The sequence below is a fragment of the Gasterosteus aculeatus genome, chromosome 13 (assembly GCF_964276395.1).
Source record: "Gasterosteus aculeatus chromosome 13, fGasAcu3.hap1.1, whole genome shotgun sequence".
Lineage (NCBI taxonomy): Eukaryota > Metazoa > Chordata > Actinopteri > Perciformes > Gasterosteidae > Gasterosteus > Gasterosteus aculeatus.
The window spans coordinates 16,409,926-16,423,271 of NC_135701.1; the positions used below are offsets into that span (position 1 = coordinate 16,409,926).

Consider the following 13,346-nt stretch of genomic DNA (forward strand, 5'->3'; position numbering starts at 1 on the left):
TGCATTAATCTGAATTGTGCAAAGTCTCCGGAGATTGCACTCAATCATGCCGCAGGATAATCAGGCAGTGATTCCGAGGTCGGATAAGGCATATTCCCCCTTGGAGTCCAGACACTCGTGGTGGCGGTGAAGACAGTTGCTGCAATCCCACGATGAGTGTGTCTGCGCTGCTGATTGCAGGCGTCCGGGTGGAGGAGGGTCGCAGCTGGGGCGGCCGAAATGGCAACTGACAGCATCACGGAGGAGAGCAGTTTTTTTTCCGCGATTGGCTCGTGGAAGCAGCGCCGATGGATGGTTGGCTAAATTTAACGTGCCCGCCCCCAATCAGCTCATATGGTCACCACGGGGAGAGAGAGGCGGACACCTGATGGAGTTACAGCATTGCCCAGCTGATCCTCCTGACTGAACTGAGGTTCAGGCTTCATTTACTGGAGTACATTTATTGTGGGGAAACATGTTTTTTAATCAAGGGTTTAGAAAAAGTGGCTTAAAGGAGGTGTCATATTCATTTTTAGTATGATATGTTTAAACTGGGCAGTTCATTTGAAGGGGATCTCATTTTAAAAGTCCTGCAGCAGGAAATTGTCAAAGATTTGTAATCTTTTTTAATAACATATTTTTGTCTTAAGTACGAAAGCATATGCTTGGGGCTGAGAACAAAAGACAAGCCAGGGAAGTTGTAAAATATTAAGAGACGTACTAACACAATGGCCGTTGTGTTGTTTTGATTGGAATAGTTGACAATAACATCAATACTGAGCATCAGCAGAAACAACTTTACACTGCCGTAAATATGCAAATCAGTCCAGCTACTAATATCATTTATTAAACAAGCATGTTTTATTAATCTGTACGCTGCATTTGTAATTCAAATGCACATTATGTCATGTACAGACCATAGAATGCTAAATAAATTACTGTAATTATTTTTAGTACTGACTCCATTACTTGCCCTTTAGAGGTTTTTTAAAGCCACTGTCGCTTTGTCATTCCTACTTTATTGCTGCTTTGGCATGCATGGGTTGAATAAAGCAGATGTATAAATACAATCAGTTTTAAATGTTAAAATGTCTTTCTAGTCTAACCAAGCAAACAGAATTTGCCGTGACAACACTCATTGCACATGACTACACAAGTTATCATAACATTACTAGGACGACTGTATGAAAGACAAAGTGTACGAAGTTTGTACTGATGTATTTTTGAATAAAGATGCATTTTGAATAAGAAATGAAAATGCAAACCATACCAATCATGCCAAAATACAATTATTTAATAGATACCTGTGGTGAATGGGATTGTTTCAGGAGCAATCAGGACCCTAAAGTCAACAATGAAATTCTCATCACCGAATTCATTTATGAATTACTATTATTAGCCGCAGTAATCTTGTGCTCACGGGGATCCACTAATGCTACCTTCTGTCTCTGAGAAGCACATTGGCGAATGTGTCAGAGCTCTCTTCGTGAATGTTATGAGTTATAGATTAGACTGGGGAGTTACAGAGCAATCATTACCTCAGTCTATTGGCGAGTTATTGAACTGAATGTAAATACGACCTCATGTTGTGGAGAAATTCCTTCTACGGAAGTAGCTTTTCTCCCCCTGGCCTGTTGTTTTGATACCGAAAACAGAGTGATCACAACCGCGGGTTCTCTCAGTTGTAACTTTTAAAAAGATTATATTTCAAAGCTGGAAATGATCTTAGATAAAAGGACTAAAACCAACTGGGAATTTAAATCAGCTCTTAGTAGGCACGTCAGTAACAGCAATAGTGATGAAGGATGAAAGTCACGCAAAGGCCCTCAATCACAAATCATTACTGACAAGGATTGCAAACGGAAGACTCAAGTGCACGACTCGGGTCACAGATGGGTTTTGCTCCTTAGACGACAGGTTCTGTACACGAAATGTGTAGAAGGCAAAGGTTAAAAAAGACAGACACACATCCAAAAACGTGACAGGGGTAGTAGACTTCATTCAAGACAACTTGACTGGAGAAAAAAAGGTGCTTGCGCGCTTGTACAAGACGAGCTGGCAAGAAACAACACAGAGCACGCTGCTGAGTTCACAGGGGGGGGGTCAACGAGAGACAGGCGGACGCAATCGGGAAGGGCAGCTGCAATCAGCACATTGAGACACTTGCAACAAGAGACAGACATGGTGGTTATCAAAGTAAAACAAGAAACAGTGGAAACTGAGGTAAGTAATAAAATGCACTTCGTTGCCTTAATGAGTCTTGACAATTACAGGATTTTTTCAACTGAAGCGATTTGTATCGTTGTTTTACTGCCTATTTTTGGGGCAAAAATGCTCTAATTAGCAAGCAAGCTCTCGAGGAAATGTGGTTTTTACTTTTAATGCCAGAGGGGCAACCTTGGCTGATGCCAATGAGGTCCGTGGGAGCACAGATTACTCACTATTACGTCACTTTTACAAACAACTGAAGAGGAATCTGCAGCACAGGAATCAGAGAGGACCCTGCAGGGAAAATCTGTTACACGGTTCAGTCAAACCTCCGTTATCCAAAATCCATGGGCCGCCCGTTCATTCATTCATTCACTGCTGAGTCTCTCTGGTAGTAAAGATGTTTTTTTAATCTGTATTACTGTGTTTCATAATGTGGTGGCACTGGTTGCCTGTGCTGCTCTAAAGCTGCAATCATTCAAGCAGTTGCAGAAGAGCACACAACATCGAGCCTGAGGGACGTCTGTCAGAAGGAGGAAAAAAACTCAATAAGAGCAATATTTTAGTGTTTGCGCTTCTGCTGTCATATATGTGGTGGGTTGCAATCAAAACATTCATGAGTTTGGATATTAAATGTGTTGTTTCAGAAGTTTAAAACGAAATCTGCCAATGGAATACAAATTACATTGTATGGTACCTCCTCATTATTTAAAAGAATGACAACGACAATGGAAAAAATCAGGACAGGACGTCTACGTAATTCACATCATTGTTTTATTATATTGTTTTTGCTCCCGTTTTGTCAGGTCAGCTTGTCTTTCAGTCACAAGGGGAGCTGTCAAATCGCAAGACCGTCTTTGAAGGTATAGTTTGAGTTATGAGAGTGTGTATTAGTGTGTCAGGTTTATTTTGAATAGCTTTTTACCTCTAAAGTTGGTCCTACATGGACACCTGTACACTGCCTGTATCATGGGGACCATGATGTTTTATTACTAAGGAAACAACAATATGACTAGGTGCACTACTTATAAATCGTATATATTTAATTGTGGTTGGCTTTTGGTTGATTTCCCCAGTGTGGTAAACAGAGCAGCTGAAGAATCGGGGGAAATAAATCAGAGAAACAATGGAACATCTCAAAAGAAAGAACTATATTACTGTTACATCATGCAGTGTGCATGAACAGCAGTGTTATTTCCAAGATCTCTCCATGTACGTTCTATATCTGTGGCCACAAGATATAAAACTAGTATTTAAGGTCCTAAATGTAGCTGACATTTTGTCAAAGGAAAGCGAAAATGAAACTATAAAGGTCAAGCTGTTAACTTCTTTTACGCTGCAAATGATTTTCTGATGTTAAGCAAACGAAAGCTGCTCTGGGATCACTTAACATGGAGGAGAAATGAACTCGTAAAATGTATTATATCACACTATATGTTTGGAACCACCGATTTGCTCCTGGTGACTGTAATGTCGTACAATATCGCTGAAAGCTTTCTCGTGTAATGGGAAGCGATATTTATCTGTGGAAAGAACCGGGATCATTACAGGGACACAAATCACAGCTGTGTTAAAGACACTGACCAGACAGGACCACACGGTGAGTCCTTTGGTTGACTGATTGAGGTGTCTACCTTTGCTTTAACAAAGGCAGAGACCTTTATCATGATTACGTGTGCATCCACGTTTCAACTGGGTAATGGATTGAAAAGTGAGGAACTAAAAATTCTTTGTTCTTTGACAAAGACAAAAAAAGCACCACGGCCATTTTCTTTCCCTCTAAGTGTCGACTGGGACACGTAACAAAAGCATTGGCATTTTACAAGTGACATGTTACACGGAAGGTGGGGGGACTTTTCTCCTAAACTGTGCAATTAGATTCATCACACTTTCATGATTATTTTCAACTTGCTTTCAACTGGCTTTAATTCATATTAGACTACACATGACGCTACCAGTTATTGATGAAGAAAGAAAGAAAACACAAATAAAGAAATGATTTTATGAATGGAGAATGAGTCTTTTCTCTCTAGTGGGCTTTTTTGAAACCTCTCTGGCTCCATCGTCCTTGAAGAAATAGCTTCCAGTCGTTGGTAGCTCGTACACAGTGGGGAGTACTTAATGAAATGCTCATGGGAAGGAGCTATGAGCATTTATAGAACATTAGCAGAATTAATTTTCTGATAGCTATTTCTCAAAATTACTTTGCTTCAAGGAAATATTCCGTCTGTTTGCTAAACAGCCTCTGAAGAGGAAAACGCTGGGCTCGCTCTGTCCAAAGGTAACATTCTGTCACTTATTACTTTCTGGTTTGTTTTGCCCAAACAAGAAAAAGCCCTGCAGTGTTGTCGACACATCGAGGTTGCGAGGCGATTTTAGTTGTTTTTTTTCCTGGCTACATAATCATGCAGTAGAAATTCTCAGCCTCTGTTTTTACCGTTTGCTTTGTGACTCGGCAGATTCAAAGATGACATCATCTCTGCAGGGGCAACTGTTTCCTCTTGTTTCAGTCTTTGTGCTATGCAAGAAGACAGTTAATAGAACTTTTAAGTACTGTCCTCATAAATGGAAATCGGGCAACGCGATAAAAATAATAATGTATTCGGGAGTATATTTACTTTTCTTGTGCCTACTTTTGATCCAATTGCACAACCTTTGGCAATGATGAGCAGAATTTCTCACACGTGTTATCTGAGAAAAGAAGTAAAAGATAAATCAAAATGTCATGCCTGCCAGTGAGAAGTGAGCACTTAACCCTCACAATGAGTGTTCGCAGGAAGCAGACACTGTTTTTCTGAAGGATTCCAGACAACATTTTACCGATTCTGTTTTCCGGCCTTCCTCATCCAGTTGAAGTCCATCATAGTTTAACTATACAATTAACATCGTTTGTCAGATTTTTCCACTGGAGTGTGGTTCTTTTTGTTATACTATATCAATCGTGTTCACCATTCACTATTCATTCTAACAAATATCCTTAATAATGATCTGAAAGCGGCAGATTACATTTCTCTAATCAGCATTCTCCTCTCAGCTACACAAAAACATTTCAAAAACCGGCAAATTGCTTTTCATTAGTCACTATATGACGAATCAAATACTAATTACAATATCTGCCAACATTAGAATAACAAATCATTTGTTCTGTTCACATTACTTTTTTTCGTATACCCTCACACATTTTCCCATTGGCCCTCGGGAGAAATTCATCATGTACGCAAGCGCTGGGAACTAAATAAATGGATATAAATTCTGTGGGCAGCAAACAGCTCGGCCCGCCTGCGGCCACAGAGGGCCCGAGCCATGTTTGGAAAACAAATTGTGGGAGATCATAAATCCTTATCGGAAAAACCTTTGACCAGTGAAACTTTACTCCACAGGAAATGTCTTCACTTCAAAACGGGTCTGAGAGGACAACTGACAGCCGTGTGGGAAGGACTTTGGTGAGCAATAGATGATGTTTTTTCTCACACAGGAAGTAAAAAACAAAACCTTTGTGATAGCTCTTACATACTTGCACCCGCACTGAACATGTGTCCCTTGATGCAGGTTTTTCATTTTATTTTTGGTTTCACTAGAGTGGAATTTCTTTTTTTCCTTTCTTTCTCCATTTCCTAACATGTTTAGGACAAAATGAAGAGTATAACCAGGCAGATTTCTACGAGGGTCCCCCGGGTTCGAGGTGGGTAACCCAGGTTCAATCAATACTGTTGCAGATACCAGAAGAAGATAGAAAAGAGCCAGAAACCCAGTTTGATGGGAGATATGGCAGCTTCCATCGCACGCATCAGCAAATCCAATGAGTTGTATAACGTCGAGAGCACAAAGCATGGATTTAGAGAAGGATCTTCTCTCTCTGTGGGATGGAGCAGTCATCGATATTCTCGTCACACATCAATTGTCAAGTGAATCTTTTAATTATACAGTCATTATCACATAGAATGGTTAGTCCCCATTTTGTTACGTCTTTACACAAAAAATTCATAATCGTAATGATAGGAATAATCATTACAAAATTCTTTATGAAAATCAACATCATTGCTTCTGACACGTCAACACCCTCGTCGGACCTGACAGATTTTTCGTTTTTCACAGCTTGGAAAACATCCGTCCTGAGATTCGAATTGAATAAAGTTTAGGTTTGTTTAGCCTCTACCACATTGAACCAAAATGCAAGTTTATCGTTTTTTATAGCTCATCATTTAATGAGAAGAGCATCTTGTAGTAAGGAGATCTGTTTCATGCAAAATATCTCTATGATTGCTCCCCCACTTCGCGTCGAGTCCAGTCGTTGCATTCATAGGCCAAAAGCAGCATAATTTAACTGAACAAACGGTATATTGTGAGATAAAGGTGCAACACTGTAACTCTTCCAACCAGAAGTCAGTAAACCAAGAAAGTATCAGACCATCGCTATAACACACCCACAGAGACACTTGAAGACACACAAATACATCATAAATGCTTTACGAGCTACATAATAAAAAGAAAAAACTATGTAGTAAAACGTGGCTTTGTATGGTCGTAAGTTATATGGCAATATAGTTTAAGAAAGAATAAGTTTGGTCTCTCTAGAAGGCTCACTTCATCTTTAGCGGAGGTCCAGACGGTACGTCAGATCGCACACAGCTGACCTGGCCACTGTTTATGCGTCAGTCAAGCTGATAATCATCTCCAAATATACCTCCGTTGCTGTCTTCTTCTTTTGCACATAATCATATTGTGCTATGCCCCCAAGCAGTTCCTTCAGCGCTGCAGAATCTATCATCTCGCATTAGAGATAAAAGCACTTAATCTTTGGAAAAGACCATTTACCTCTGCTTCACTTTAAGTCTCGTAAGGTGGAGTTGGCTGCTCAGACCTCACATTCGATGGATCCTGATATTGTGCACGTGCACGGCCTCGACTCATTCACCAAAGGGTCCATTGTCTCTGAGTTGGAATGGTAGCTCAGGTAGTATTCTTGCAGCTGAGAGTTAAGATCCTGCTCCTGCCTACTGTTTTTTTTCCTGCGCTTATGGTTGACTGAGTGCTGCTGCAGCTGCCTCATGGTGTTGGGGTAGCGCCTCCACGACACATAAATAACAAGCAGGATCAATGCCACTGACAGGAACAGGGCTACGCTGCCTGCAACGATTTTATGGAAAGCCATATGTTCAAAGTGTAGCTGTGGGATAAGCGGGGTAGGGGGTCCAGGGGAGATGGCCGTTAATGTGGAGCTCACGTTTGTGGACTCTGTCGCCTTTCCGTGTTTCTCACCAGGACGGCCGGGCAAAGGGGTCAACCTCTGAAAAGGTGACTCGGTGCCTACATCGGTTGTGAGGTCATTGTAAAACGTGATATTCTCCATTTGGGTGGAAGTAAGAGCGACGAGAGATGTGGTTGAGAAAATATTGGATACGTCCACACACGTCAGCTGATTCTTCACCACCTCCACCACTCTTTCACCCTGCACAGACTTGGGGCTGCTGCATATCATGCTGATGTCCTTAGAGTCTCTGATGTTTTGGAGCCATCCCATCAGGGGACAAATGCTTGGGCTGCAGTCCCAGGAGTTGCCGGCCAGGCTGATGGTGGTCAGTGAGGCCCACGCCGCCACGGCTTTCACAGGAACGCTGCTGAGCTTGTTCGATTCAAGGTTGAGCGTTTGTAGGTTTGGCATACACTGGAAAACTGTCGGGTCCAACATTTGGATTTCATTCCCTGACAGGTCCAATTTCTGTAGTTTGTGCCAGGTCCAAGGCACGCCTTGACTCATGGATCGTATGCGGTTCCATTGCAAATAAAGAGTCTGCAGGTTGGTAAGGCGTGGAAAAATGAAGAAATTAATCCGGGAAAATTGATTGTGCTCTAAATGAAGCTCTTTCAACTTGAAGAGCCCTAAGAACGTTGTGCGTGTGAGGCTCCGCAGCCGATTGTAACCCAGGTCAAGAAATTCCAGGCTGCGGCATTCGAGGAAAGTACGAATGATGATCTGATTCAGCCCATTCGATCGGAGGTGGAGATTTTGCAGCTTGCGCAGACCATAAAAATGCCCCGGCTGCAGAGACCGCAGCTGATTATAGGACAAGTCCAGATTTCGCAGGTTCGGTATTGCGCTGAATGTGTTGTTGTGCAGATAAGTTATCTTGTTGGAGCTGAGAATAAGTTCTTTGAGCCTGCGCACACCGTGGAAGGCTAATGCATTGATGTCTGTGATGGAGTTGTGGTCCAAATAAAGCCAAATAAGCTGATTGAGGTGAGCGAACTGGTACGGCAATAGCACCAGCAGGCTGTTATAGCGCAGAGACAGACCCTGGCACCCCGTGGTGATGTTTTCCGGAATGCCTTGGAAGATGCCCGACTCGCAGTAAACAATCTTGCCTTCGCAGCGACAACTCGCGGGGCACATCCTCTCCCCCTTGCTGAGCAGCAGCAAAACAGCTGCCTGCAGAAGAAGACATGATAACCTCCAGTCCAACATCACAGAACCTGTTGGGGGCAGAGTGGGGCACATGCAATCAAAGGGATTTATTCGTTTTTTCTAAAACGTGCTTGTTCAGAGACGTTCAAATAAGAAAATGTGAGAAATAGATTCTTCAAACAGGAGGTGGCGAGGAGCCGCTCGAGGTCTGAGACACCGGAGCGAGCTGCCTCATGCAGAATTAAACAGCCTGACGTTTGCTACTTTTAAGGTGAGAATGTGTGGAACTATTGAGACGCAGACAGAGAAGTGGAGTTAAAAAGGTTATTTGAATTGATGCTTGAATAAAAATGTGGAATAGTGGACCTTGCTCTCTAGATTTAGAATATACGGTTCCTGAACTGTTAAAAGCTGTTGTCTAGTCTAGGAGCCTCAAGGGAGAGAAACTATGTCAGTTAATTGTTAAGAACATAATGACTTACCCATAGTTACTGAAGGAAGGATTAATCCTCTGAAATAATGAGCACATTCAACTGCTCTCAGATGGAACTATCGCAGTTCACGCAGCATCAGAGTCGATCCTCGTAGCGTGCATCACTTAAGTCTTCAATTACAGGGGCAAACCAAATAAACGCAGCGGTGCAGGCCGCCCCGTATCAGGGCTCCAGGCGGGGTGGCAGGATGCCCTCTCGCTTGGGTCGTAGTTGGAGTCCCTGCTATAGTTCAGCCTGCTGTGTGCGCAATAACCCATTTGAGCGCTCGAGCCTCCACTCTGTGCAGCCTCTTTCTCTCTCTCTCTCTCTCTCTCTCTCTCTCTCCCTCCCCCCATGTCTCAGATCTCCCTCTGTCTGTCTCCCCTCTGGAAGGTGTAGGCGTCTTTAAGCGCACACGTTTGTTTGATACATTTATAGGCTGCCCACCATGATTTAATCCATGCAGTTATGGGTTTTCTTTCATGAATGTTTCGTGTCACGTAGGCATGTTATATCTCAATGTAGGTGAGGTTTTATACGTGATCTGACCATCTGATTTGGGGATGTTTCTGCTGTAGCCCTTAGATTTTATATTTTATTGTTTTTGCAAATTCCAATTCACTTGCTTATAATCCGACATGTGCTGAAATGATCATATCGCACCATGATGAGGACAACAATTCCTCGATAAAAACAAGGGAGTTGGATGATACAGAATCACCATTCATTGCTATTGATCGTTCAGGCAGTGACAAAGTTGTGTAACCCTGTTTTTTAAGCAATCAGCTGCTTTTTCACATCACAATAAAGGAAACAGTGTGTGATGTTGACACGCATGATTCATCCATCACACATTGGACAGCAGTCGGAGGGAATGTAGATAAACAGATAACACCTCTCGGTGTCTAGAGATGCTGCTAAAGACGTGGCAACAGTGGGTTTTTCATGCATTCACAGAGTGGGAAGTCAACCGGCAGCAGATGAAAGAGGAAAACATGTTAGGAGGAGACCGGGAAACCTGTATTTCTGTGGTATTTTCACACAAACTTGTTCACACTTTTCAAGCAGCTTTGCACGGACACACATTGGACAGAGCAGGGTGGACAACATGATTCTTTCTGCCCGGCCTTTGAGCGCTTGAGTCGTAATGTGTGGCAACAGCAGCCCCTTGTGCATGCAACAAGAAATGCTTCAAGACCTAAATAAATTAGCCAGTGAATTCACGTCAGTGCCTGGCGTGGTCATTTTCCTGGTCAAACATGATTGTCTCTGTTGCCTGTAGATTGTGTTTAAAAGAAAAGTATTAATGAAATCTGCTCCGTGAACGCCACAGTAGGGGTGAAACCACGATGCTTGGAAATGTAGCTATTCCGTTAAGATAATACCTCCCAGTATCGTATAGCAGCACATTATTCAACTTCATTTCAAACCAAATTGTTTCTTCAAAGGTTGCGCCGGCTCACACGGCATCCAAGAAATATGCCCCTGAAGTGTGGGAATACTTGCCGCTCTTTGACTGACAGTGCGCAGGTGTTGCTGCTTATAAATAACTTCTCAGTGAGTATCTGCTTTACTGACGCGAAATGCAACTTAAAATGAATATGAATTCCTGCGCGCCAGCCAGCCATCATCCTGAGATAAGTGACATTTTCTATTCATTGCCATCACAGAAAACATGAATAAAACACACAAAAAACACTTTTATATGTTAAGCTGTTCCAAACCCATTGGGATATTCCAAAGTGTGAGTCCTAAATGATGTCAACGTAAACATCTATCGTAAGAGCAAAGTAGAATTTTGAATGCATGTGTAAATGATTTACTTATTATTTACTGTATTCACTTATATCAATATAACGCACAGACACATAGATACACAATTATTTGCCCTCTCAGTCACCCTTTACCAACCTTTTACTCTTCTCACTGAGACGTGTCCTCCAACAATGATTAGAGAGACCAAATGGTTGGAGGCCATTTCCTCCATCTGCAGCCCATCACCCGTGTTTATAACATTATGTTTGACAGACCTCTCCTCAAAGCTGATCTCTCAATGACAGGCAACGAGCCTTTATCTTGAGCTGGGTAGATCGCTTTACAGTTATCTTAAAATGCCTTTCGAGCAGCTCATCTCAGTATATCAGTGCAACATGTGAACTGGATGATAAATCGGTCGTTCCATGACTTTTGTCGTGTACGTTGAAAGCCACGAGTCCCGAGCAGGACACAAGAGATAGAGGCTCTTTTTGCATGTTTTGTGGACTCTGCTTATTATGATGATGATTCTTTCTGGTATTACACAACTTTTTGAATGTTTTCTTTTCAATATGTATGTTTTATTTTACAGTAAGACAAGGTGCACCGAATAGAATTGGGTTCTAAAGAACCTGTTGTGAAACTGATACGTGTTTGGAGGGTTTTCAGAGCGCTCACAAGTGCTTTATAACATTTTTATTCGCACACCAGGAAGCGGAAAAAAACCCAATGTGAGTTGCTCTGTTTTGCCCCACTGGCTCATGACCGCCGCTCTGCGCTGTTTATACAGCGTTGTCATGGAAGCACTAAGCCAACCCTGCGGTCAATCCACAGGTTCGACCTGTCAGCACTGGCTGTCGTTGTTTGCGCTTTTCTCTTTGTTGCTCTCACCCCTTAATAACCCTATACTAATATTAATACTTTTATAGATGTACAAGATCTAGCTGTCATATTTGCACATGACCAAACACGCTCACGCCAGATCCCAATGCTACGTTAAAACAGAGGAGTAACAAGATGTATAAAATAAAAAATGGTATGCCACAAAAATTAATTAATCACATCATTGAAAAAAATTACAATCACAAGGTAGCCAACGTAATATATAATCAGTAGTGGGAGCAGATCCTCAAATACAATCAGTGGAGAGGCTTTATAAATAGCTCAGGGATGAAACTTAATGCAAATATGTGTCACTATTAGTGTGTGTACATTTGGTTTAACAGTAAACACATACCCTGCAGTGCCTGAACACACACTTAAGGACTCAGCGAGTGTGTGTTTTGGCTGCAGGCTCCTCTCCACAGGCCTTCGTGTGATTGACAGGACACAGGATTGATTGCTTTTTTGTTTTTTTCCCCTAATGGAGAAGAACGATTATTGGCACAAAAATACCAAACAGATTTTTGTTTTAAAAAATCCCAACCCTCTAAATGCCCACTGGTCTTGTGTGTGGTGTTTGCACAATGCATTATGTATAAGGACATAATGCAAACTAAAATAAAAATAGCATCAAAAGACGAACTTCTACATTTGTAATGCAGTATATTGCAGGGTTCTATTAAGTGGTTGTTTCATGCAATATTTAAAGTCAGAAGCCCATTATCGACATCTCTATAATGTATCATCGGCGGATCGTCACAGGTGTCCTTGCAGAAGTGTTTTCTTGCCTGCATGTGGGCGATATTTAAAAAGGTAGACTCAAAAAACAAGTTTTACCTGGTTAAATAAAGGTTAAATTAAACAAATAAAAAATAAAAAAAGTTTGCTAAATGTTGCACAACCAAAGATTATATAGAATGTTTTAATGGAGTTTTCAATTAGGGTTTTACTATGTGAATTGATCTAAAGATGTGAGATACATACATGAAGGAAAAACTGTTCTTTGAAATAAATCAGAATATGAATCCAGGATAGATGGAAAACTTTACAGTCCCAATCATCAGAAAACTCCAAGAATCCCCTCAGAGCTCAGAGAATCATGCAGCACAGGCACAACTTTTGAGAGTTTTACTCCAGTAAGAACAATCAGCATAGTAGGATTAGCTGAGAATACATTTAAAGGAAACCCTTCATATATAATCACAGAAATGTATCCAACTATACAAAAATTGTCATAGTATTATGATATATGCACTATTTTGTCAGTGTTTACGTGAATTCTAGAAGCAGCAGGGGATAAAGTTCCAGATATTTGGGGATGAGCCCTCTTCTCAGAAACATTTAACAGCTGTGTAATTTGCCAGGGTGAATAACACATTTAGGAGTGAATAGGAGCAGCTTCCACACTGTTTTAAGTCCCTCTACGATCTATTCATTTTATTATTTATACATTTCAACACCGTGTTTCAGCAGGATTCATTATGCTGCAAAAAACAGGTCCACCCCTTGCTCTATTATTTAGGGCTCAGTCAGTAACAGACAATCATTAAAGTTTCATGGGAAGCAATTTGGTTGCGGAGTTATTTGCAAAGTGAGGTGAGTGCATTTGGTGCCAATATGACTTTGTTGTGTACAGCTTGGGTTTC

At 41.6% G+C, this 13,346-nt stretch overlaps 1 protein-coding gene across 1 annotated transcript; it reads right to left on the reverse strand.

Annotated features, from left to right (window-relative positions):
* Nucleotides 1-6,085: 6,085 nt before the first annotated feature.
* lrrtm4l2 (leucine rich repeat transmembrane neuronal 4 like 2) lies at nt 6,086-9,445 on the reverse strand. Its single transcript, XM_040196020.2, has 2 exons — nt 9,073-9,445; nt 6,086-8,658 (listed from the first exon to the last, which is right to left on the reverse strand). Exons 1-2 carry the CDS (start codon nt 9,074-9,076, stop codon nt 7,043-7,045), a joined length of 1,620 nt encoding a protein of 539 aa, XP_040051954.2. The 5' UTR covers nt 9,077-9,445; the 3' UTR covers nt 6,086-7,042.
* Nucleotides 9,446-13,346: the final 3,901 nt, after the last annotated feature.